The sequence below is a fragment of the Ascaphus truei genome, chromosome 13, assembly GCF_040206685.1.
Source record: "Ascaphus truei isolate aAscTru1 chromosome 13, aAscTru1.hap1, whole genome shotgun sequence".
NCBI lineage: Eukaryota > Metazoa > Chordata > Amphibia > Anura > Ascaphidae > Ascaphus > Ascaphus truei.
In genome coordinates this window covers 7,329,361-7,354,162 of record NC_134495.1, presented here as the reverse complement: position 1 = coordinate 7,354,162, position 24,802 = coordinate 7,329,361, and the positions used below count along the sequence as shown (strand labels likewise).

At 45.0% G+C, this 24,802-nt stretch overlaps 1 protein-coding gene across 1 annotated transcript in view; it reads right to left on the bottom strand.

Moving 5' to 3' along the window:
• The window catches only part of LRRC43 (leucine rich repeat containing 43), a 41,577-nt gene that overhangs the window by 13,000 nt on the left and 3,775 nt on the right, over positions 1 to 24,802 (bottom strand). Inside the window, exons 2-7 of the mRNA XM_075569214.1 lie at positions 12,528 to 12,633; positions 8,879 to 9,127; positions 7,112 to 7,222; positions 6,845 to 6,984; positions 4,568 to 4,806; positions 1,218 to 1,396 (exon numbers count right to left, since the gene is read on the bottom strand). Coding sequence (XP_075425329.1) covers positions 1,218 to 1,396; positions 4,568 to 4,806; positions 6,845 to 6,984; positions 7,112 to 7,222; positions 8,879 to 9,127; positions 12,528 to 12,614 — 1,005 coding nt within the window. The 5' untranslated portion in view covers positions 12,615 to 12,633. The remainder of the gene's footprint in view (positions 1 to 1,217; positions 1,397 to 4,567; positions 4,807 to 6,844; positions 6,985 to 7,111; positions 7,223 to 8,878; positions 9,128 to 12,527; positions 12,634 to 24,802) is intronic.

Genomic DNA, 24,802 nt, shown 5'->3' with positions numbered 1-24,802 from the left:
CCCCCTACCCCCTTCTCTCTCTTTGGTCCGGGAGGTATACATCAGTGAAGGGGCTTATTCTATATGCGCCAAAAAGGCCAAATCAAGTAAATTTCGTCCACTTCGGTGGCTATAAAATAAGCCCCTTAAGACATAACTGTCAAATGGGATTCTTGGGTAAATGACAATACAAGGAAACACATTCCTGCCATTGTAATACACGGCGATGGACTTGTGGTAATGATGCCGGCAGCTGTCCTGGGGCAGACGTGAGGTTCAGGAAGTTAAGCGCTGATGGACAAATGAAGCTAAGGACCACACAACAAAAAGTGAACAAACAAACAATAGATTATTTCCAGGGGGAGATTGTATCCCTAACGTCTCTTAGAAGCATCATAGGCTAAAGTTGTCAAAATCAACACAAAGTACATACTGTATGTACATTGAAACATGTTCAATATATATTTATTAGTGTCAACGCAAAGGGAAAACGCAGCTCATGCTAGCAAGCAAGTGTTTAAATGTTAACATGTGATCAAGCAACAATTGTATTTTTAGATTTGGAGAGTGCATTATGACTGCAAAACAGAGCCAAAAATGTGCACTGGTCACAAACAGAGCATATTCAAACTAATTATGTAGCTCTAAGCTGATTAATACAAAGCAAACTAAAAAGACTCCTATAGAGCATAATGTTTAGGGAACATGTTACCAATGTGGAAGGAAGCGTGTTGTAGATTTAGAGACTACAAGATAAAGAGAATTCACAATACAGGATTCTTCAAGTTAAGCGGCAGAGGCCCAGCAGATACAATGTGCCTTGCACAGATACAAAGTGGGTAGCTGCATTGTCCAGTGATGATGAAACAAGTGACTCCTGCTAATCTTTTTGGGTCTGTTCATCAGAAGAGGAGAATAAAGAAGATCTATATGGGGTTACAATCTCATGGTCAACAGCGACATCTACAGGACGTTGTTTGCTTGCGGACACTGCAAGGAATATCGCTGACATGGCGTGGGAGTTGCTAACCAAACATTGAGCTTTCAGGCTTTTGTTAATGAAGTTGCACGCAGAATTGGGCTAGCAAGAATTTTTGTATCTAGTTATTTGAATAACCCTACACGGCAAGCGTGGGGGAAAGGGTTCCTGCATCAGTCCTGCAGTGTGTCACAGTATGCGCTGGCATAGTTACAGTGAAATAGGATCCGAAAACAAAACACCTTATTTAAAATGGTACCTGAGCATCTCCCAGCTCTCTGCTTTTCTGGTCCTCGATGAATTCATAAGTCACACAGTAATTATATGTGACGACTGGATATTCTGCTAGGGTTTCTTGTTCTAAAGCCTGGATTGGGTCTGGAACGCCTTGTAGTTTCTCAATGTTCACAAGGAACTGTGCTGTGTTCTCGAGAACCCCTACAAGGCAGAAAATCCCTTCAATATATCATTTTGCACATTGTATTATTTGCAGCATCTGCTCTGGTCACTTTTATTAAACTGGTGTGAACATCTAATTATATATATATATATATATATTTTAAACTGGTGTGTACATCTAAGGGAACCATGTTAAAAATGGTTTTTGAAGCAAAAAGTGGCACTGTGTGCTCATTTGCATGTCATTTCCCAGAATCCCTTGCTGCAGTGGAAGTGCTGTGTGCTGGGTTATAATGGGGAAAGGCGGGGTTGCAGACCTGCCTAAGACATGCAGATGAGCATACAGTTGTATTTACACATACATATATATATATATATATATATATATATATATATATATATATATATATATATATATATATATATATATACACACACACACACACACACACACACACACACACACACAAACATATACACACACACTGTTCAGAAATTGAAAATGTGAGTAATTATAGGTCTTTACAGTAGATTACATTTACAAATGATTTGATAATTAATAAATATTCGTTGGAATTGGTGACGGCGTGATGACCTCATCAAGTGCCTAGTTACATAAATGGTGTTTCGCGACGAAGATAAGCACGTTATAAAGTGCTTGAGACAGAGCAATAATGATGGTGTATAAAATGTTTCCTGATAATGGATGGACGCCGGGAGGACTGAAAAAAACGGATTCATGAAACAACGTACTGTTCCAGATTGGGAACAGTTTTATTTATTTATAAAATGTTTTACCAGGAAGTAATACATACCTCTCATTTTCAAGTATGGATCAACGCGTCGTGTAATCAGTGGCGTTCTCGTCTTCGGGCGCGCGTTTCAGCAGCAGCATGAGGGGATTTTGTATGCACATTTTGTACACACGTTATAGTAACCTTAGTGTTTCAGATTAGATTACGCCAGTTTAACACATTTACGAGCTACGAAGGAAAAACTCCCATTTCTCGTGTAATGAGCACGCACCTCCCGCAGTGCACCTGGTACATGTTGACATAAAGCAGTGACATCAATTTAGTTATCAGTTGATTGTCTACATTGTGCTTATTATATAGTTTTCATTTACAGAAGATAACAGACCGATAATTGTGCACATTTTCATGGGGATTGAGCGAGAAATATATAAGATACTAGCGGGATCACCCGGAATTTGTTACAATATTTGGACGGCTTCTTGTCTCTATCTTTGTTCTTCCGTTTCAGAATTGCTGACTGCTGCACTCGGCGTAACGTACGCTGATATAGCAGATCTTAAAGGTTATTAAACACTCCTCCCCATCGTCCCCTACACCTCTCCTCCTCCCCATCGCCCCCTACACCTCTCCTCCTCCCCATCGCCCCCTACACCTCTCCTCCTCCCCATCGCCCCCTACACCTCTCCTCCTCCCCATCGCCCCCTACACCTCTCCTCCTCCCCATCGCCCCCTACACCTCTCCTCCTCCCCATCGCCCCCTACACCTCTCCTCCTCCCCATCGCCCCCTACACCTCTCCTCCTCCCCATCGCCCCCTACACCTCTCCTCCTCCCCATCGCCCCCTACACCTCTCCTCCTCCCCATCGCCCCCTACACCTCTCCTCCTCCCCATCGCCCCCTACACCTCTCCTCCTCCCCATCGCCCCCTACACCTCTCCTCCTCCCCATCGCCCCCTACACCTCTCCTCCTCCCCATCGCCCCCTACACCTCTCCTCCTCCCCATCGCCCCCTACACCTCTCCTCCTCCCCATCGCCCCCTACACCTCTCCTCCTCCCCATCGCCCCCTACACCTCTCCTCCTCCCCATCGCCCCCTACACCTCTCCTCCTCCCCATCGCCCCCTACACCTCTCCTCCTCCCCATCGCCCCCTACACCTCTCCTCCTCCCCATCGCCCCCTACACCTCTCCTCCTCCCCATCGCCCCCTACACCTCTCCTCCTCCCCATCGCCCCCTACACCTCTCCTCCTCCCCATCGCCCCCTACACCTCTCCTCCTCCCCATCGCCCCCTACACCTCTCCTCCTCCCCATCGCCCCCTACACCTCTCCTCCTCCCCATCGCCCCCTACACCTCTCCTCCTCCCCATCGCCCCCTACACCTCTCCTCCTCCCCATCGCCACCTACACCTCTCCTCCTCCCCATCGCCCCCTACACCTCTCCTCCTCCCCATCGCCCCCTACACCTCTCCTCCTCCCCATCGCCCCCTACACCTCTCCTCCTCCCCATCACCCCTACACCTCTCCATCGCCCCCTACACCTCTCCTCCTCCTCATCGCCCCCTACACCTCTCCTCCTCCTCATCGCCCCCTACACCTCTCCTCCTCCCCATCGCCCCCTACACCTCTCCTCCTCCCCATTGCCCCCTACACCTCTCCTCCCCATTGCCCCCTACACCTCTCCTCCTCCCCATCGCCCCCTACACCTCTCCTCCTCCCCATCGCCCCCTACACCTCTCCTCCTTCCCATTGCCCCCTACACCTCTCCTCCTCCCCATCGCCCCCTACACCTCTCCTCCTCCACATTGCCCCATACACTTCTCCTCCTCCCCATCGCCCCCTGCACCTCTCCTCCCCATCGCCCCCTACACCTATCCTCTTCCCCATCACCCCCTACCCCTCTCCTCCTCCCCATCATCCCCTACACCTCTCCCCATCACCCCCTACATCTCTCCTCCCCATCGCCCCCTACATCTCTCCTCCCCATCACCCCCTACCCCTCTCCTCCTCCCCATCACCCCCTACACCTCTCCTGGGCAGATTTAAACCCAGTAACGTCACTGGTGTATCTCACAAGCCGGGGAAGGGGGTCCCTGGAGATAAACAGTGCTGTAAAAAATTAGTAAGTGGAGCTGCTCCTTCAAAAAGAAAGTCCAAGTGTAAATAAAAGGCATTGCGAGGCCACAGACTCAGACACCACAGGCCACGGACTCAGACACCACAGGCCACAGACTCAGACACCACAGGCCACAGACTCAGACACCACAGGCCACAGACTCAGACACCACAGGCCACAGACTCAGACACCACAGGCCACAGACTCAGACACCACAGGCCACGGACTCAGACACCACAGGCCACAGACTCAGACACCACAGGCCACGGACACAGACACCACAGGCCACAGACTCAGACACCACAGGCCACGGACTCAGACACCACAGGCCACGGACTCACCTTGCTTTCTGGATAGTCCGCTGAACTGATGCTTCTCATCCGGTAGTATGGGCGCGTCATCCAATACGCACAGCGTAGGGAGGAGGTCGATGGTGTAACCGCGGTAAGCGGTGGTAAAGGTCAGGGGGTTACCCTGCAGCACGAGTATCCGGAGCTGCTGCAAAGTGGACAGTCTGGGGACCAGGTCAAAGAGGTCATTGAGGTCATTGAAACTCAGGTCAAGAGAAAGCAAGTTGGGCCTGGGAGAGAAGGAGAGACGTTGGTTAGAAGGTGATTCAAGCATACGGGAAGCGGCAATGCTACACCCGCCTTTTTCCTCCCTCCTTTTTATATGTAAAGCCTGTGACAATGTATCATTCTACATTCTTATCTAAGCTGGCAATCCTTTGCTGCTCCTGTTACAAATCTGTCAAAATCCTGATTGTGCGCCTAACCAAATGGCCGCCTTCTAACTTTGTGCTGCAGTCAGTGAAATGCTGCAGCTGATATGGAACATTATGTTACGAAGTGTAACACATTATTGTTACAGCTTTATGAGTAATAGACAGTCTGCTTTTTGGAACACAGTAACAGATCTGTTTGTGATACTTTGTTCCTAAAGGGCACAGCTCAAAAAAGGTGTGTGTGACAGCCTGTTTCAAAAGAGAAAGTGGGTAAGACTTTCTATGTGGTTGCTGTAGCAACCAAAGGATGATCAGTACATTAATAAATCATTAAGAATAGCATTAGGAGTTTAAAAAAATGCACACCGAATTATCTAATACAACAGAACTGATTGTTTAAATATATATTTTTTAAACCATACAGGATTTGGCAGATAACACTAATTACATGGGGATGCAGACTGGCTCTTCAACCAACTCTCCATAGGGGGAAGATCAGAATAAATAACCAAGAAAATATTATTATTGAAATATTTAAACTTTATACTTATTACCATATATGTTTTGACAATTGGATGTAGCATTGGGCCACCCTGTCTCTAGTTCTCCATAGGGGGGAGATCAGAAAGCAGTTAGGAGTAGATGGGCCACAAGCTTATTGTAATGTCATTTTAGATACATTTAAAGACAAATTATGAACAGTTTGAAAGTATGTATAACATCTATACCATTTGCATCAGCTTAAAAAGGGGTGCGCAAACTTGCTGCAACCCCCCTGCCTGCCAGCCCCTGTACTCGCACCCCTCCCCCCCTTACCTAAAATCCAGCGTCAAATGACACGCGGGGTAATTTGACGCGCATTGCCGAAGACAAGGTAGGAGATGCGGCAGAGGCCTCACGCGATCCCCCGGCATTTAATTTAAATTCCATGGGGGAAAAGCGCGGGCCTCTGCAACCGCCGCGCCCCCCCAGAAAAATCTTGCGCCCCCCACTTTGCACACACTCCTGGCTTAATATACAAGTGAGTTTCAGTGTGAAAATCGCATTTAGCTACTTAAGCAACTAGTAGGAAATTAGCAGGAGCAGAGTCTGGGGGCCACATTTAGGCCATATCTTTGTCTAATGCGCCATCCATATACACAGTGCTGCACAGCAGAAATACGCAGCAAAAGGAGACAATGCGTCTAACAGGAGTAAATATTAGGAGTGTCTGCCCCAGAGAGCTTCTTATCCAGGGGTGCTCAATCCCCCCCCCCCCCCCAACAGGTCAGGTTTTCAGGATATCTCTTCTTCAGCACAAGTGGCTCAATCAGTCCCTCCTTCAGCAAAGATGGTTCAGAGGCCCAGTCTGCTTCAGCACAGGTGGCTCAATCAGAGGCTCAGCCTCTGATTGAGCCACCTGTGCTAAAGCTGGGATATCCTGAACACCTGACCTGTTTGGGGGGCGGGGGGCTTGAGGACTGGAATTGAGTACCCTTATTTTAATATAAGTGTGTGGATGTGAGTGATTCGGATGTTCAATTTCACATGGTTTAAAAAAAACAAAAAAAACACTGCTCTGTGAATTGGCAGATCCTGTATATAACACGCAGATCCTGTATATAACACGCAGATCCTGTATAAAACACGCCGCACAGAGGCCTTGCATGCTTAATAAATCCCTCTGTTCACACCTTCATCAGGACAGGAACAAGGACGTTTTGGCGTTTCACACCTTGCCCAGGACAGGGTCCTGTGAAACACCGAAACATTGACCGTTTTCAATAACCAAATTGTTTTATTAAGCGCACACTGGTTATTAAAGCTGCAGCACCCGCCCGGGGAGCGCCCAGCAAACCCCATGCTGCAGCGCGCGCGTGCAATATTCCCTGCGGCCGCCGGCACATATACCCACCAGAAACGCGCAGTCAGGTATATGTTCTCGGAGGAGCAGCAGATCCGGTTGTAGGACAGGCCTAAGTGCTGTAGCCTGGGAGGTGGGTTTGCACTTAGGTCCTTCAAGCTGGAGATTTGATTTGAACAGAGCTCCAGCACCTGCAAGAGAAGACGCGACGGGCGTTACGCCGAATCCCCTTCAAACAATGTGTTTCCGCGTATCCCAGCATGCTCGGCGGCAAAACACTGTGCGCGTCGGAGACATCACAAACACCCGTGCGCGCACCTTCAGTTTCCGAGGAAGACTGGAGGAATGTAGTGTCCTTATTTTGTTTGCACTTAACACGAGTTCTTCTAAGTTTTGGAATCTCAGCAAATTTTCATCCACTTCATTGACCTGCGTCAGGGAGAGAGAAGCATTAGATTTAGAAGAGGAGAGGCCGCAGTGGAAGCGCGGTTTGCTAAGGGATAATGGGGAAGGACAGGGGCTGCAGACTTGTCTGACGTGCAAACGCACCACAAGAGGTATTTTTATTTAGTGCACACGGTACGGCGGAGGGGTTCTGTCCCTTTTATTTACCCACCATAACCTTTTTAATGTCGGGTTATAACCGCGTACCAGCTTCATGTTATATAGCCAGCAACCAACCTCGCACTGCTGAGACCGAAAAGGTGGAGAAAGCTGTCTGTGAGCAGGGTTACTGGCTCTGCACTTCTTTAACCAAGGCTGTGCTGAAAAGCTGTGCAATGCGGCACGCGTCAGCTTACAGGGCTCCGTGTTAAAATGGATAAGTAAAGAGTGACACTGTGCTCATTTGCATGCCATTACCCAGAATCCCTGGCTGCAATGGAAGCTCTGTATGCTAAGGGATAATGGGGAAGGGCAGGGTTGCAGACCTGTCTGCGACGTGCAGATGCACAAGTGATGTTTTATTAAAAGACAAAGTGGATAGGAGAAAATTAACAGCTAAGCAAATATACAGAGACTTTAACACACGAGAAGTGGTCCTTAGGTGTTTATCTCCTCACCCACAGAACCATCGCTGGCTAGAGGAGGTTCATTCGGCCAATCAGAACTGTTTACTATACAAGGAATACGAAAAGCACGATTTAGATTTAATGTATCATAGACTTCCTGCTTCAATATTAACGCGGTGAATGTAAGGTCATTTTGTAAAGCGCCATAACTGAACATGTACATTTTAATATTCTTATAAACCGCCCTGAAGAGGCAATGACCTAATGTGTGATATTTGGGGGCACTTATTAACCCTTTAGTTTGGGTAGGGTGGGGCACATAGATTGCAAGCTCTCAGGGGCAGGGATTTCTTTTCCTATTGTCTGATCTTGTTTGCTGCACTTGTATTACATTTCTCTGTATTGTATTGTCTCGTTTGAAAAAGCCCTGAGCAGACTGTGGGCGCTATATAAATACAAATATATAGATTGCCCCGCACCTCTGGAATGCCCTTCCCCTCAATACCTGACTAGCACCCTCTCTATCCCCCTTTAAGACCCACCTTAAGACACACTTGCTTAAAGAAGCATATGAATAGCACTGTGGATAATACTGGACACATGATACATAAAGCTTGGCCCCCTGCAGACGCACTTACCAGAACTCCCTCCTACTGTCTCTGTACGTTCCCCTACCTACCAATTAGATTGTAAGCTCCTCGGAGTAGGGACTCCTCTTCCTTAATGTTACTTTTATGTCTGAAGCACTTATTCCCATGACCTGTTATTTATATTATCTGTTATTTATATTATTTGTTATTTATATGATTACAACATGTATTACTGCTGTGAAGCACTATGTATATTTATGGTGCTATATAAATAAAGACATACAATACAATACAAATATACATACATAGTGCCATTGCAGTGTATGAGGACAACGTCTGTTAAATGGGATACTATAGAAGGCACTATAGGAACACTTGTGTGTAAGAAGGTGATCTAGTTAAATTCAATTGGGATAACTGATGTGCTGAAATTTCACAGGTCGCAAGACCCACATCCCGCACTTATATAAGACCCTCAAACTCACCTCTTTATCCACCACCCTCAAAGATTTAAAGTATGAAAAGATGAACTTGTCATTGATAAGTTCAGGACATTTAACTGCGAGGTCCCTCAGATGCTGAGCCTCAGAGCTCCAGCTGTCCTCCAGCGCCCAGGGGGAGAGCTCACACCTCAGAAGTCCTTTCAGAGCATCCAAACTTTCCTCTTCTGGATCGTCACTTTCCCAATACGTATCTGAAGATGCAGTCTTTCGAGATTTCAACCGGGACTTGTTCTGGAGCAAATTACAGCATCACAAGTGTCCAGTTAGGTAGCTACAAGGTAACCTGGTGGCCCAAGTGTAATGGTACTAAGGATCATGGAGTTTCAGTACCACTACTTTATTTACATGCCAACAGTATCACTTAACAAAAGGGTTCCCATCCCTCTCTGCATGAACCACTGGCCATATAAGTTTTTATATTTAATAATCAATGTTGCTTGGTTGTGACAGAAACCTGGGGTTGTGGGGGGTTCAGAAGGAAAACTAGAAGTGTTGGTTTAATATCACACTTAAGTGGCATCTGCTAAAAGGTTGCAACTGGTGCATCTTTATTCTATATCTTTATTATAATATTTATTTATATTATTTGTTTCATGAATTTCAGATGCCTCAAAGATGGATTTGGGATATGTAAACCTCTTCCCTGCACCTAAACATAAAAATAATATATAATAATAATAAAAATAATAATATTAGGTCAGGACATTGATTTTCATGAAAGGGATTAATTGGTTTTAAGAAAATAAAGTTTTGGTAAACAATACAAAAAAAAACTAAAATAGAATAGAAATCGTCTTCACTTGATTTTAAGAAAAGGTTTAGAGCACGGAGACATTATCTGCAGTTATTAGCTGGGTTGTTAGACACACAGGACAGAGACATTCATTACCCAGCTAATAACTGGAGATAGATACACAGGACAGAGACATTCATTACCCAGCTAATAACTGGAGATAGATACACAGGACAGAGACATTCATTACCCAGCTAATAACTGCAGATAGATACACAGGACAGAGACATTCATTACCCAGCTAATAACTGCAGATAGATACACAGGACAGAGACATTCATTACCCAGCTAATAACTGCAGATAGATACACAGGACAGAGACATTCATTACCCAGCTAATAACTGCAGATAGATACACAGGACAGAGACATTCATTACCCAGCTAATAACTGCAGATAGATACACAGGACAGAGACATTCATTACCCAGCTAATAACTGCAGATAGATACACAGGACAGAGACATTCATTACCCAGCTAATAACTGCAGATAGATACACAGGACAGAGACATTCATTACCCAGCTAATAACTGCAGATAGATACACAGGACAGAGACATTCATTACCCAGCTAATAACTGCAGATAGATACACAGGACAGAGACATTCATTACCCAGCTAATAACTGCAGATAGATACACAGGACAGAGACACTCATTACCCAGCTAATAACTGCAGATAGATACACAGGACAGAGACACTCATTACCCAGCTAATAACTGCAGATAGATACACAGGACAGAGACACTCATTACCCAGCTAATAACTGCAGATAGATACACAGGACAGAGACACTCATTACCCAGCTAATAACTGCAGATAGATACACAGGACAAGAGACATTCATTACCCAGCTAATAACTGCAGATAGATACACAGGACAAGAGACATTCATTACCCAGCTAATAACTGCAGATAGATACACAGGACAGAGACATTCATTACCCAGCTAATAACTGCAGATAGATACACAGGACAGAGACATTCATTACCCAGCTAATAACTGGAGATAGATACACAGGACAGAGACATTCATTACCCAGCTAATAACTGGAGATAAATACACAGGGCAGAGACATTCATTACCCAGCTAATAACTGCAGATAGATACACAGGACAGAGACATTCATTACCCAGCTAATAACTGGAGATAGATACACAGGACAGAGACATTCATTACCCAGCTAATAACTGGAGATAAATACACAGGGCAGAGACATTCATTACCCAGCTAATAACTGGAGATAGATACACAGGGCAGAGACATAGGGCAGAGACATTCATTACCCAGCTAATAACTGCAGATAGATACACAGGACAGAGACATTCATTACCCAGCTAATAACTGGAGATAGATACACAGGACAGAGACATTCATTACCCAGCTAATAACTGCAGATAGATACACAGGACAGAGACATTCATTACCCAGCTAATAACTGCAGATAGATACACAGGACAGAGACATTCATTACCCAGCTAATAACTGCAGATGAATACACAGGACAGAGACATTCATTGCCCAGCTAATAACTGGAGATAGATACACAGGACAGAGACATTCATTACCCAGCTAATAACTGGAGATAGATACACAGGACAGAGACATTCATTACCCAGCTAATAACTAGAGATAAATACACAGGACAGAGACATTCATTACCCAGCTAATAACTGCAGATAGATACACAGGACAGAGACATTCATTACCCAGCTAATAACTGCAGATAGATACACAGGACAGAGACATTCATTACCCAGCTAATAACTGCAGATAGATACACAGGACAGAGACATTCATTACCCAGCATATCAACTGGAGATAAATACACAGGACAGAGACATTCATTACCCAGCTAATAACTGCAGATAGATACACAGGACAGAGACATTCATTACCCAGCTAATAACTGCAGATGGATACGCAGGACAGAGACATTCATTACCCAGCTAATAACTGGAGATAGATACACAGGACAGAGACATTCACTGCCCAGCTAATAACTGCAGATAGATACACAGGACAGAGACATTCACTGCCCAGCTAATAACTGGAGATAGATACACAGGACAGAGACATTCACTACCCAGCTAATAACTGGAGATAGATACACAGGACAGAGACGTTCATTACCCAGCTAATAACTGCAGATAGATACACAGGACAGAGACGTTCATTACCCAGCTAATAACTGCAGATAGATACACAGGACAGAGACGTTCATTACCCAGCTAATAACTGCAGATAGATACACAGGACAGAGACGTTCATTACCCAGCTAATAACTGCAGATAGATACACAGGACAGAGACATTCATTACCCAGCTAATAACTGCAGATAGATACACAGGACAGAGACATTCATTACCCAGCTAATAACTGGAGATAGATACACAGGACAGAGACATTCATTACCAAGCTAATAACTGGAGATAGATACACAGGACAGAGACATTCATTACCCAGCTAATAACTGCAGATAGATACACAGGACAGAGACATTCATTACCCAGCTAATAACTGGAGATAGATACACAGGACAGAGACATTCATTACCCAGCTAATAACTGGAGATAGATACACAGGACAGAGACATTCATTACCCAGCTAATAACTGGAGATAGATACACAGGACAGAGACAATCATTACCCAGCTAATAACTGGAGATAGATACACAGGACAGAGACATTCATTACCCAGCTAATAACTGCAGATAGATACACAGGACAGAGACATTCATTACCCAGCTAATAACTGGAGATAAATACACAGGACAGAGACATTCATTACCCAGCTAATAACTGCAGATAAATACACAGGACAGAGACATTCATTACCCAGCTCCCACTGCCACATGGGAAGGAGCCCAAGCACAGCGATGCCAGCTGCTCTTTAAACACTGCAGATACCGCTACGTGTGACATGACGAGATCTCACGATAACCTGCGTGGGGGGGGGAGGGGGGAAGAGAAAGCATGGAACTAACACATGGAATCAGCAGCCACGTGGGCTACTTCCGGGAGAGGCAGGCAAGGCGTCCCCGTTGCCAGGAGACGGCTTCTTGTTGCCTAGCAACAACAATGCCCTGTGATACACAACGTTCTAATGAGAGTGGGAACGTTCCATCCCTTCTCCTCCTCCAGAACCCGCTAGGTTCTGGATGTTATATACAGCTGGCCCCTAAAATCCTTTTTTTTGCACAAATAATGTTAAGTTTCTTGGTTTGAGGGGGGGGGTGCAGAAAGGGGGAAAACAAGGGGGGGGGGGGGGGTTAATGGCACAAAGGGAAGGGTGGGTGGGTTTGGAGGGGGGTGAAGGTTTGCCTTCAATTTTCAAACAGTTTACATAGTTCCATACATGTTTTCTTGCCTAGTAGGTAGGTTGCATAGTTACCACATACAGGTGCAGTTACAAGTTCCGATCCATTCCCAGTTGTATATAATTTATATGGGAATACAGTTACACGCTTCTCCCAAAAATTCCTTCTTCACCCCTATAAAGGAGAAATCCCAGCAATTTCCCTCAGATGTGTTTCTTTAAAGGAATCGGTTCTGTAGTATTAGATAACACTTACATTTGTTTTTAAAGTCCAACTCTTAATGCCATTTTTAATGAGCTTTAATATACTGAGCATCCTGTGATTTCTATAGCAGGTTGTTATTCCCCAGCAATGCAAGATCTTTGCAACATTTTCCTGTTTGTGATAATTTGTTGCCAATATTCCCAGCAGTTTGAGCTGCAAACTGTAACAATAGATAATGTTACCTTAGTAACACAAGGCACCCTGATGAAGTGAAGGTGCCTGCTTACGCCGAAACAGTGAAATACTTGAACATTACTAATTAGGTCAGCGGTGCGCAATCTGTGGGGCGCGACCCCCAGGGGGGGCGCGAGACTGCCGACGGGGGGCGCGGGGTTTACAGAGGCCCCGTGCGCTTCCCGAAGGCACTTAAATTAAGTGCCGGGGGAGCTGCAGGGCCTCTGTAAACCATACTTACCCGTGGCTCCGGCGGCTTCCTCCCGGCGTCGCCATGGCAACGCGGCATCAAAATGACGCTGCGAGGTCATGTGACGTCACGTTGCTATGGCAACGTGACGTCATTACGCCGGTGCGAGGGTAAGTTGGGGTTGGGGGGGGCGCGGGAGTGAGGGGACAGCCGGCAGGGGGGCGCAGGGAAAAAAGTTTGCGCCCCCCTGAATTAGGTCATTCAATTGACTATAACTTGACCTATTTCCTGTTCAATTAATGGAACCATGTATTTGTAATCAATGAAGGAGGCACTGGAGATTTCTATGAAGCTATTTTTTTGCCAAGGAGTTGTTTATTATGCTATCCAATTTTACCATATACTTGTAACCATGTATTTGTCATCATAACTCTGTGCCCAGGACATACGCGAAAACGAGCGGTAACTCTCAATGTATTACTTCCTGGTAACACGTTTTATAAATAAATAAGGACACATTGTAGCTGCTGAGTTACACTGACTGAAGGATTGATTGAAACTGGGGGGGGGGGGGGGGTTTATTTATTATTATTTTTTGATGCTGCTTGGTTTGCCTCTTTTAGTATAATTTTCATGTTGAATTAATGAAACCCTCGTCAGTGATTATAGATGTAATTAAGAGAATATACACACTGGAATAAGTGTCACACTGTTTCTGAGAGCAGACTCACTCAGTGATACCATCAGTGATCTCCAATACCCCTTGGGTGTTCTTCATGCAGTGCCCATGATGCCTTTGCCATGTCTGCATGACCTCCAGGATGTTCCAGGAGCGCCTACACTTGCATAGACCAGCAAAATGCTGAATAATCCTGGGAACGTCAAGGAGTTCAAATCCCAACCTGTCAGGGAAATAGGCCATCGTTTGGCTACTTTCAGATGCATGCCTTATTGCACCCGTCCCCCGCCCAATAATGGTGGTGCTGATAGGGACAAATTGCTGCTTCAACTAGAAGCGACATTAACCTTTCAGTTTAACACACTGTTTGTTTTAAGGCTCAAACGAAGACTTCAAATTGGGATGTTTTCCATGAATAAGGTCTAGTCCTGGACACTAAGTGGTCTTGACTGTGCTAACTAGCCATCAACGTGTCCTTCACAGATGGCGCCATGATGGATAATGACAAAGGGGATCGCCAACAGGTTATTAGCACCGGCTCAGAGCTCTGACACCGAGTATAGCTGCCTCATTAAGTAACTAGAGGGGTCCATTGGAAGACCGTGTGGTTCTCTTCTAGGTAGTAAACAACAAAACAGGTAGCGCTAACCGCAATGTGTGTGGTGTAGTAACTATTACCTTATATATTAATTAAAACTATACATAAGGGGCTGCCTAGGACACAAAGCCTGACCCCCTGGTCAGGAAAACAGTATGGACAGGGAATAGTTCCGTGGGCGCCTATAAAATTTTACCACTATAAAGGATATACGAAAACCAAGCCTGTTGGTTGTGAAGATTGTTGATCCTCACGGTGGGCTTGAAAACAAAGAGAAAGCACAACACATAGCGTAATACTGTTGAAACATTAAACAAACAAACAACATATAAGACAACATATAACAGCTGAATACTGAAATGGTATTTTTAGGACAATAAAATCATTTAATAACAATTAATATTTACTATAATGCACAATTTGCATGGACATATAGATTTAAGGGTGCAGCTCATCAGCACGTGCTTCCTGGAGCTGCAGGAGTCCCTGCTGATGAGCTGCACCCACGAGCCGACAGAGACGCCAGCTAAGCAGAGAGCAGCACACAGATGAGAGGGGATACTCTCTAAAATATCCACTGCCTGCAAACCTATTCCATCTGGTGAGTAGGCATTGCTATCATCAACATTGGTGCTACGGAGCAGTTGAACCACCTATTCAGATTTTTAATTGCTTAAATCTATATGTCCATGCAAATTGTGCATTATAGTAAATATTAATTGTTATTAAATGATTTTATTGTCCTAAAAATACCATTTCAGTATTCAGCTGTTATATGTTGTCTTATATGTTGTTCGTTTAATGTTTCAACAGTATTACGCTATGTGTTGTGCTTTCTCTTTGTTTTCAAGCCCACCGTGAGGATCAACAATCTTCACAACCAACAGGCTTGGTTTTCGTATATCCTTTATAGTGGTAAAATTTTATAGGCGCCCACGGAACTATTCCCTGTCTCTTCTAGGCAGTGTCACCCTGATTGGTTGGTCTACTGTATTTATGAAGCAGTTGAATGGACACGAAGACCCTCCTCCCTCCCCCTCCCCCTCCCCCTCCAACAGTATAATATTACGTGCTAATATATGGCCAGAGAAATAACCAGACTTTGTGATGGGAACTGGAATTAGTAGTGGATACAATCGGATAAGGTGACATTGGCGGGTAAGTGTATTGCGACACGTGGGGGGCGCAGCGCAGGAAGCTAGCGCACGCACCCCTGATCTACAGTGTATCCATGTACAGTATCTGACTGCCAGCAGTACTACACACTACCAGGACGGGTATAATACTACCCGGACGGGTATAATACTACCAGGACGGGTATAATACTACCAGGACGGGTATAATACTACCAGGACGGGTATAATACTACCAGGACGGGTATATTACTACCACGACGGGTATAATACTACCAGCAGTACTACACACTACCAGGACGGGTATAATACTACCAGGACGGGTATAATACTACCAGCAGTACTACACACTGCCAGGACGGGTCAAATACTACCAGGACAGGTATAATACTACCAGGACGGGTATAATACTACCAGGAGTACTACACACTACCAGGACGGGTATAATACTACCAGGAGTACTACACACTACCAGGATGGGTATAATACTACCAGGACGGGTATAATACTACCAGGAGTACTACACACTACCAGGACGGGTATAATACTACCAGGACGGGTATAATACTACCAGGACGGGTATAATACTACCAGCAGTACTACACACTACCAGGACGGGTATAATACTACCAGCAGTACTACACACCACAGAGCTGCTAATACTACCAGGACAGGTATAATACTACCAGGACGGGTCACGGGTATACATTGAGGCTTAAAGTAATGTTCATTTGTATTTTTTTCATGTAATGTAAACAGGGCTTCTTTATCTAGTATCTCTATTTCTCTTCTGAATCGGTATATGTATTTCTTTTTTTACATGAACTTCCCATACTTGCATATTCAAATTGTATGTGTCCACATTACACACAGAGTTTGACTAATATGGGTTTGTTCCTTTCTCCTGTTTCATTTTTACTTTGAATATCCGTGTGGCAATCGTGACCAACCCAAATGATTCAGCAGAGCCGATTTACTGCAACATCTGAAATACCTGCTTCCTTTGACCAAGGTATAGGTGATAAAGTGACTGAACTGAGCATATTCAGGTGGTGAGCATAGGATTTCCACAATGTCATCACTTTTTTTTTTTTTTTTATAAGAATTCACTATATAGGATCATGTTATTTGGATCAAAACTCAACACATGCTGGAAAGATTCAAACCAGACGAAACTTAATGATCAGGACATAGAATGAAGCTTTACACAGGTAATCAACAGGTATTTATTCACCTTATTAGCTTGCCTTATTAGTGAGGCTATTACTTAATTTGTCCTCTTTGGTGTGTTGGATAATTTGTCAACCACCAAAGAAATCAAATCAGTGACATTTGTAGGTTCTGGGCCAAAGCATTTATTTATTTATAAAATGTGTTACCAGGAAGTAATGCATTGAGAGTTACCTCTCGTTTTCAAGCATGTCCTGGGCACAGACTTAAGATGACAGATACATGGTTACAAATACATAGTTACATAAGTGAACAGGGTATACATTATATACAAGACATTGCATGCACAGTTAGAGATAATATATATTATGGGCGTATGTAACAGTTACAGACCAGATTAAAACGTGAGACAGCTTTAGTTTTGAAAGACCTTAGACTGGTGGTGGCTGTGAGAGTCTCTGGTAATTTAATAATGTGTTGATTTTTCTCATTCAGACATCATTGATGCGTGCGTGTCTGTGTCTGTGTGTGTGACAGAGAAAGCAAATCAGAAGGTTACTTTGCAAACTGGTTATTTCCAATAATAGTGCGGTCTTTTAGATAATGCATGCTCTATTATTCCATAATAATAATCATTTATATTCATCACACAACAATCTACAAACATTTGGAGGCTTGGTCACCTTCTCCATAGGTAGTAACTTAATCTATTATGTTAGCTTTCATTTATAAATACTCAAAGGTAAATCTATTTTTTTTGTTTGACAGTATTTTCATTGCATGCCTGTTTGTGATGGGTACCATTTCAAAAATATGTTTACAGCAAAACTGTACAGTGCGAGAAGTGGGCAGTAAAAGTTGAAAGAACATTCTGGTAAAGTTTACGGGGTCATAAATGTAGAAATGTAGTTTGTACAGTACCATAAGTTAGCTGCAACATTTTATTAAATGTTAACAGTTAAAGTGTATAGTGCAATTAGTTAGCCATTACAGGCAATTTCTGGGAGAAGCATAATAAATTGGGACATAAACTTAATGCATATGGTACTATGTTATCACTGAACCATTAGAAAGCAGTAATATGTTTAGGCTGAAGCGGAGATATTGTGTTAACATTGTAACTGACGGCAAGTCACTTCTGCCTTTTACTTTGTGTCACTGGAAACGATCCGTGCTCATGCAAACGTATCCTCTTGTATCACTTGATTTTGCCTGCATTGAATGTGAATATGGATCCTCCACATGTCTCCTGCGTCTGGCGCTTTTCCGTCTCCTGCTTTCAGAGGGCACTTTGTTTTTGGTTTGTTGGCAGAAACCAAAGGATTCATTGTTCCGCAGCCGTGCATCTCCGTGGCCTCCTATTCTTATCCGGGAGGGGACACGGGTGTGACGAGAGGGAGGATTTGGCCCGGGAATAAAGGGGTTACAACCCCATTTGGCCACCCTCTACTCTCATCAGGGGAGCAAGGGGTTAACTGGACTGAGGTCCAGTAATGTGTTTTGCCTTGCTTCAATATCCAAATGTTTATTCCCCTGTGTAAATGTATCGTGTTATGCCAGTGTCTGCACCACACACTGGGGCTTAAGGGGTTAATGAGCTACAGTTTAAGAAAATACAAATGTGGTGTGTCTTTTCAGAAAAATCTGGGCTTCAAAAGGCTTGATTGAAGTTTGGGTGTGAAAAGGTACAGAGGGGGTTTGGTGTATGTTAACATATATTGCTGGGAGACAGCTAGGACAGGAGGTCTGGGGCATTGGGTGTGAAATCTAACACCAGGTGACAAATGTCCACTACCCAGGGGTCCCTGCTTCAAAGGATGTATTGATGGGGGCCAGGGGTGCGGTTACGCAAGGAGATATCAGAATGAGTGACCGTATTAAATATAAGAATATTATGAGATGTCCTCAGCTGAACATGCTAAGAGCTACATATGTGTATTCATGGGACCGAGCCGCAACTAACGATTACAGACATCTGAGGTTTAACAGATACTAAGAGCCAGATATTAATATCTCTCTTAATTTTAGTACTACACTGTAATATTTAGTCTCATTGGGAGCGTCTCGCGTGCCGGAATGTATTAATATGTCTCGCGTGCCAGTAAGTATTACTGAACTGAAGTTATTAAGTTATTTAGATAGGAAAAGCAGTTTTTAAATGTCCTTGGGTGGGAGGAGTTTTACTCTGAGGAAAACTGTCAACTTCACCACAGATTTATGAGAGGGGCTGGGTTTAGGTTGTGTTCAATGGGAAATAATGGTATAAGAACCAGGCTCAGCCTATGGCTATTGTCTTTCGTGTCTTGATGATTATGAAGATTGCTGTATGAACTGCCAGTCCAGATATGACTGTTTCATCATTTCCATCTTAAGTAAGTGTTCATATTTTGCCTGTTATTTGTATATCTCATGTGTTCACCTTTATCAAGGAATAAATTATATTTTATCATATCTAAGTCTCGTACCAGTTCAACCCAGTTATATATATTTTGGTGTAAATTACAACCTGTCATAAGTTACCGTGACAACGGGCGACAATCGTCTCTGTATCGTAACCAAGCATTTGAAAATGGAAGCAGAGCAGCTATTCCTTGTATATGGAAGTTGGCACTACGGTTAGGGACCCCCAGCCATAGCAGCCTGTCTACTGGTGGCCTTCAGTGCTCATTCTGACCCCACATCCTGTCTCTGGGCCGCCGGGGTGAGGGCTCCATCCCCCGCTGTCCTCTCCTCTACTCAGAGACAGCACCCGAGTCCGTCTGGCTGCTCCCGGCCACGGCCCGCCCCCTCTCAGCTTCCAGCCGCCTTCACGCTTGCCACCTCTGCCACAATGGTAATACCGGACACATAGGTGTCCGGTATTACCTCCAATTTTATATCGGACAGACAGCAGAATTACCGGCCTGTCCGGTTGGAAACCGGACACCTGGCAACCCTATGGCAGTGAGAATCACATCACTATTGAGGACATCCCCATACCTAATGAGTTAACTCCTCGGGAGCGAGAGCAGACGCCTGTAACCGTCTGCAACCTACCAAGGACCTTCCAGAACCATGTGAAAGTCAGGAAGAGGCTCTGCCTGCAACTTAACTCACACAGCAGTTAGCGAGTCTTCGGCCCCTTCTGCAGCGCGATGCTACCTATGTGACACCGCAGTATAAGGCTAAGGCCCCGCTCCCTCAGTCAGCGCGCCCGCACTGCAGACAGGCGGCGCGCTGACAGGCAATTGACCGCGATATGCGGTCTGTAGGGAGCCGGAGCGGGAAGGGGGGGCGTGGTAAAACTTTGCCAGGTCTGAGATCGTGGTGCCGTCCACCCCCCTCCCCACCACCCCCACAACACATACACACACACACACACACATATACACACACATTTCCCCCCGCAGCTCCTTCCCTGCTCCCCTCCCAAGCCGCCTCCCATCCGTAGCTCCTTCCCTCCCCTCGTTGGCTGACTGCCGCACCACGTGACGCGTCAGAGCTGCAAATCACTAGGAGCTTGCAGCATCGGCCGGCTGACGCGTCACAGCACGCAGTCAGCCACGTAGTAAGGAGCCAGCGGGGACCTCCACACTACAGGAAAGGGGCTAGTGGTCCGCTGCCGCACGCAGCGGGACCAAAGCCTAAGGCTACGGCCCTGGTCCTCCCGGTGGCGCGTGCAGCGACTACAGCCGCGATGAGCGGTCTGTAGGAGAGCGGGCCATGACGGGGCATATCTGCCCTGCCATTGGCTGCGTGCTGCCCACGTGACCGCATCTTGTCTCCCCTGTCAGCGTACGCATCACAGCGCTTTGCGCGCCCACACACACGGCCACTGGGACCTGCCCCGTAGAGGGCTGTGGTGTGTGGCGCATGCGTCGCTTTGACTACCGGGAACTCAGCCTCAATCAACACCCGATATTTCCAGCGCGGACATCTGTGAGCAGAAACCGTGTGGCTGCAATATTCTAATCCCGGGTACACGTTGGATGGGAGAAATCGCATTGTATAATACAGAGAGGAAGAAATCTCTTCTTTTAAATGACGTGATTTCATTAAACAGTTAACCCCTCTGTTGCCAGAGAGCCAACCCAGTATGAGACATGCCTCTTTGCTGTGTATAACAAAGAATCCCCTGGCACTTATCAAATGCAAACAAGAGTCCAAGCATTCTGCCAACTTTTGGCTTTTGAACCACTTTAGTAAATGACCCAAAGTTTCAAGTTACCTTTTATTTATCAAGATGTAAAAAGGAAGCTATTTGCCAACTAAAATAGAAGCACGTACTATACACCCCATACAGAGACCGTGCCCCCCCCCAGACGCACTTACCAGAACACCTTCCTACTGTCTCTGTACGTTCTTCCTACTTACCACTTAGATTGTAAGCTCTTCTACTATAAAACAGCTAGTGAAGAACTAGGCACCATTCAAATGAGTAAACTTCTCCAGCACAATGAAGGATGCATCACAAGACAGATATGTGGGAGATCGCGTAGGAATAACCTTCCAATGTTCGATTTCATGCCAGTTTGTGAGCAGCGAAATGCATCAGTCACACCAACACGAGCTGCCTGTTCTAATATAGAGAGGTGGATTACATTCGCATGTCACTACCCAGAATCCTATTCTGCAGCCAAACCGCTGTATGACATGTGACAATGCTCCATCTTTTCTGTACTGTGCACACTTTTGGCCCATTATAACCTAACTGCGTCTCGTTCGCAATCTTTTAAGAACAGTTATGTTCTTTATAACTCTGTCGTCGAGTTATAGTATAGTGTACACACACACACTATATAAATGTATTTATCGTCTATTCCTGGATATATGTATCTGTATCAGGATCGTCAAATACCCAGAATCTCCCCGATTCCGATTAGATACCGTCAAATGAAAAAATGAAAATGAAGCATGGAATCAGTGCTTTATCCCTCTTCCTGCCGCAGACAACCAAGAACGCACCGAGCGAAGGTCATTCCCAAAAATGGAGGCCGCAACGCTTTGAAAATGAATCCATTGGCGACCACTGTAACTTTCAAGGCGCCAAATATTTATTGCTTTCATCATTTTTCTCAGTAAACAGTAAATCCATGCACTGAACAGTAAAAATGCAACGGCAAATAATATCCGATGTCGTTTAATATATATTTATATATTGTGTGTGGAGAAATATATATTTAAAAAAAAAAGGTAAGATGAGATTCCCGTTAAAGCGTCGCTTATTACAGAAAAAAAGGTGTTTTAACAAAACAATTCAGATTGTGATATTGTCGCTGTGTATAGACGTTGATCTGCCAAAGTCATTACAAACTGTGGAGCCCTCATGTCCTAGATGCAGAATACAGGACAGAGGTGTGTATACAGGAGGGATGTATGTATATAGGAGGGATGTATGTATGTATACAGGAGGGATGTATGTATGTATACAGGAGGGATGTATGTATATAGGAGGGATAGTACGCTGATCTTTAAAAGTCACCGTACTTGTTATTTTTCAATCCCATTAACGCCGGATTGGGTCAGCGATTTGTTACAGAGAATCCGACCCAAAGGTTTTAAAGCAACTGCCCCCCCCTGTAATTCCACTATAAAATACACATTTGTTTTGCTGCTTGTGCCTCTTTAAAGGCTATTTTAATGCCTTCTACAGTGGCTGCTGTGTGTTTCCCTTTATCCCCCACTTACCCCCCCAAAAATAAAAATTGGGGAGGGAGGAACTGCTGCATTTAACTACTTTAAAAAGTTAAAGAAATTAACATCTTGCATCTCTAGTTGCCCCCGGACTGCTAACAAAATACTGCATGTAACAAAAACAAAACAAAAAAAGACATTTTCCCCCCAGTCATTTTTTTATTCACATTATAAGTGTTTCCAAGATTTCTTTCCCATACTACACAATTTGGGGATTTTTCCTGCTCACTGAGTTTTAAATTGAATGTTTGATTCCCGCCCAAAATGAACCCAAACCAGGAATGAACCCGGCGCTCTGTGGCAGAACGTCAAACCGTTAGAAGAGGGGCTCAGGATAATAAAGCAGCAGGGATGCGGCATATATGGGAAATGGCTCAAGTTCAAATAAGCAGGAGTCGCCGCTGTGTGAACACTCTACTGCAGGCTTTGGGCCTTCTTTCTCTACTGCAGGCTTTGGGCCTTCTTTCTCTACTGCAGGCTTTGGGCCTTCTTTCTCTACTGCAGGCTTTGGGCCTTCTTTCTCTACTGCAGGCTTTGGGCCTTCTTTCTCTACTGCAGGCTTTGGGCCTTCTTTCTCTACTGCAGGCTTTGGGCCTTCTTTCTCTACTGCAGGCTTTGGGCCTTCTTTCTCTACTGCAGGCTTTGGGCCTTCTTTCTCTACTGCAGGCTTTGGGCCTTCTTTCTCTACTGCAGGCTTTGGGCCTTCTTTCTCTACTGCAGGCTTTGGGCCTTCTTTCTCTACTGCAGGCTTTGGGCCTTCTTTCTCTACTGCAGGCTTTGGGCCTTCTTTCTCTACTGCAGGCTTTGGGCCTTCTTTCTCTACTGCAGGCTTTGGGCCTTCTTTCTCTACTGCAGGCTGTGGGCCTTCTTAAATACAAATAATATAAAAATCGTAAATAGCTAGGGGGGAAAAAAAAAAAAAAGGTTGGAAACCTGCATAAAAGCGTAATTTTAAGAAGCTTATTTGTCTTTCGGGTGGGGGGGGGCACAGGGGGGGGGGTGGGAAACTACACATTTAGACAAGACTACAGAGATTAGGATTATTAGAATGGGTTCACATCTTTGCAAGGTATTGCTGGAGGCGTAACAGAAGCATATACTTCAAAGTTCCCCGTCTCCTTATTTACATGAATAGGAAGCAGGGGGTCCCGGGGCTGGAACATGCTATTTTCAGGTTCGGGGACCCTGCGGTTTCCGAGATACAGCCCGCTGAAGGTAGCACCGGTACCGACCCCCTCAAGGAAAAACAAAATAGATGTTCAAATCACCCGTGATGCGCCGGCCAATAAGAATGGCCCGCGCGATGCTGTGGATTTAAAGAACCACCTTTAAATAGGAAGTCATGTCGGAAATTTTCCCAGGAAGTATCTCGGGATCAAAGTGGACGCACATCTAAAATTAATATGGATGAGCTCTGGGGACCCCCCCTGCTTCCCATCCATTAAAATGACCCCCCCCCCCATGTAGTTAATTGCAGCCTTTAATCCCAGCACCCTGTGTTTGCGTTATATCACTGGGTTTAGGGTGTTCATAGTTGAATGAAGGGAAAGCAGCCTCCTCCCCTGAAATGTACAATACTTATCACTGCCACTTTCATCTTTTAATTCCAGATATTATTGCAAATAGCCGAGTAGTCAACTCCAGTCCTTAAAGGGCCACCAACAAGTCAGGTCTCCAGGAGATCCCTGCTTCAGCACAGGTGGTGCAGTTGTTGACTGAGCTACCTGTGCTGAAGCAGGGATATCCTGAAAACCTGGCCTGTTAGTGGTCCTTGAGGACTTGAGTTGGCCGCCCTGGGTCTAAATAGTTTCACTGGAGATCAGACGCCAGCAATTGTGTTTATCAATATGTTTTCTTCAGTGATCAATGCCGGCACTATGCAGCGAGCCACGCCGATCAATGCCGGCACAAA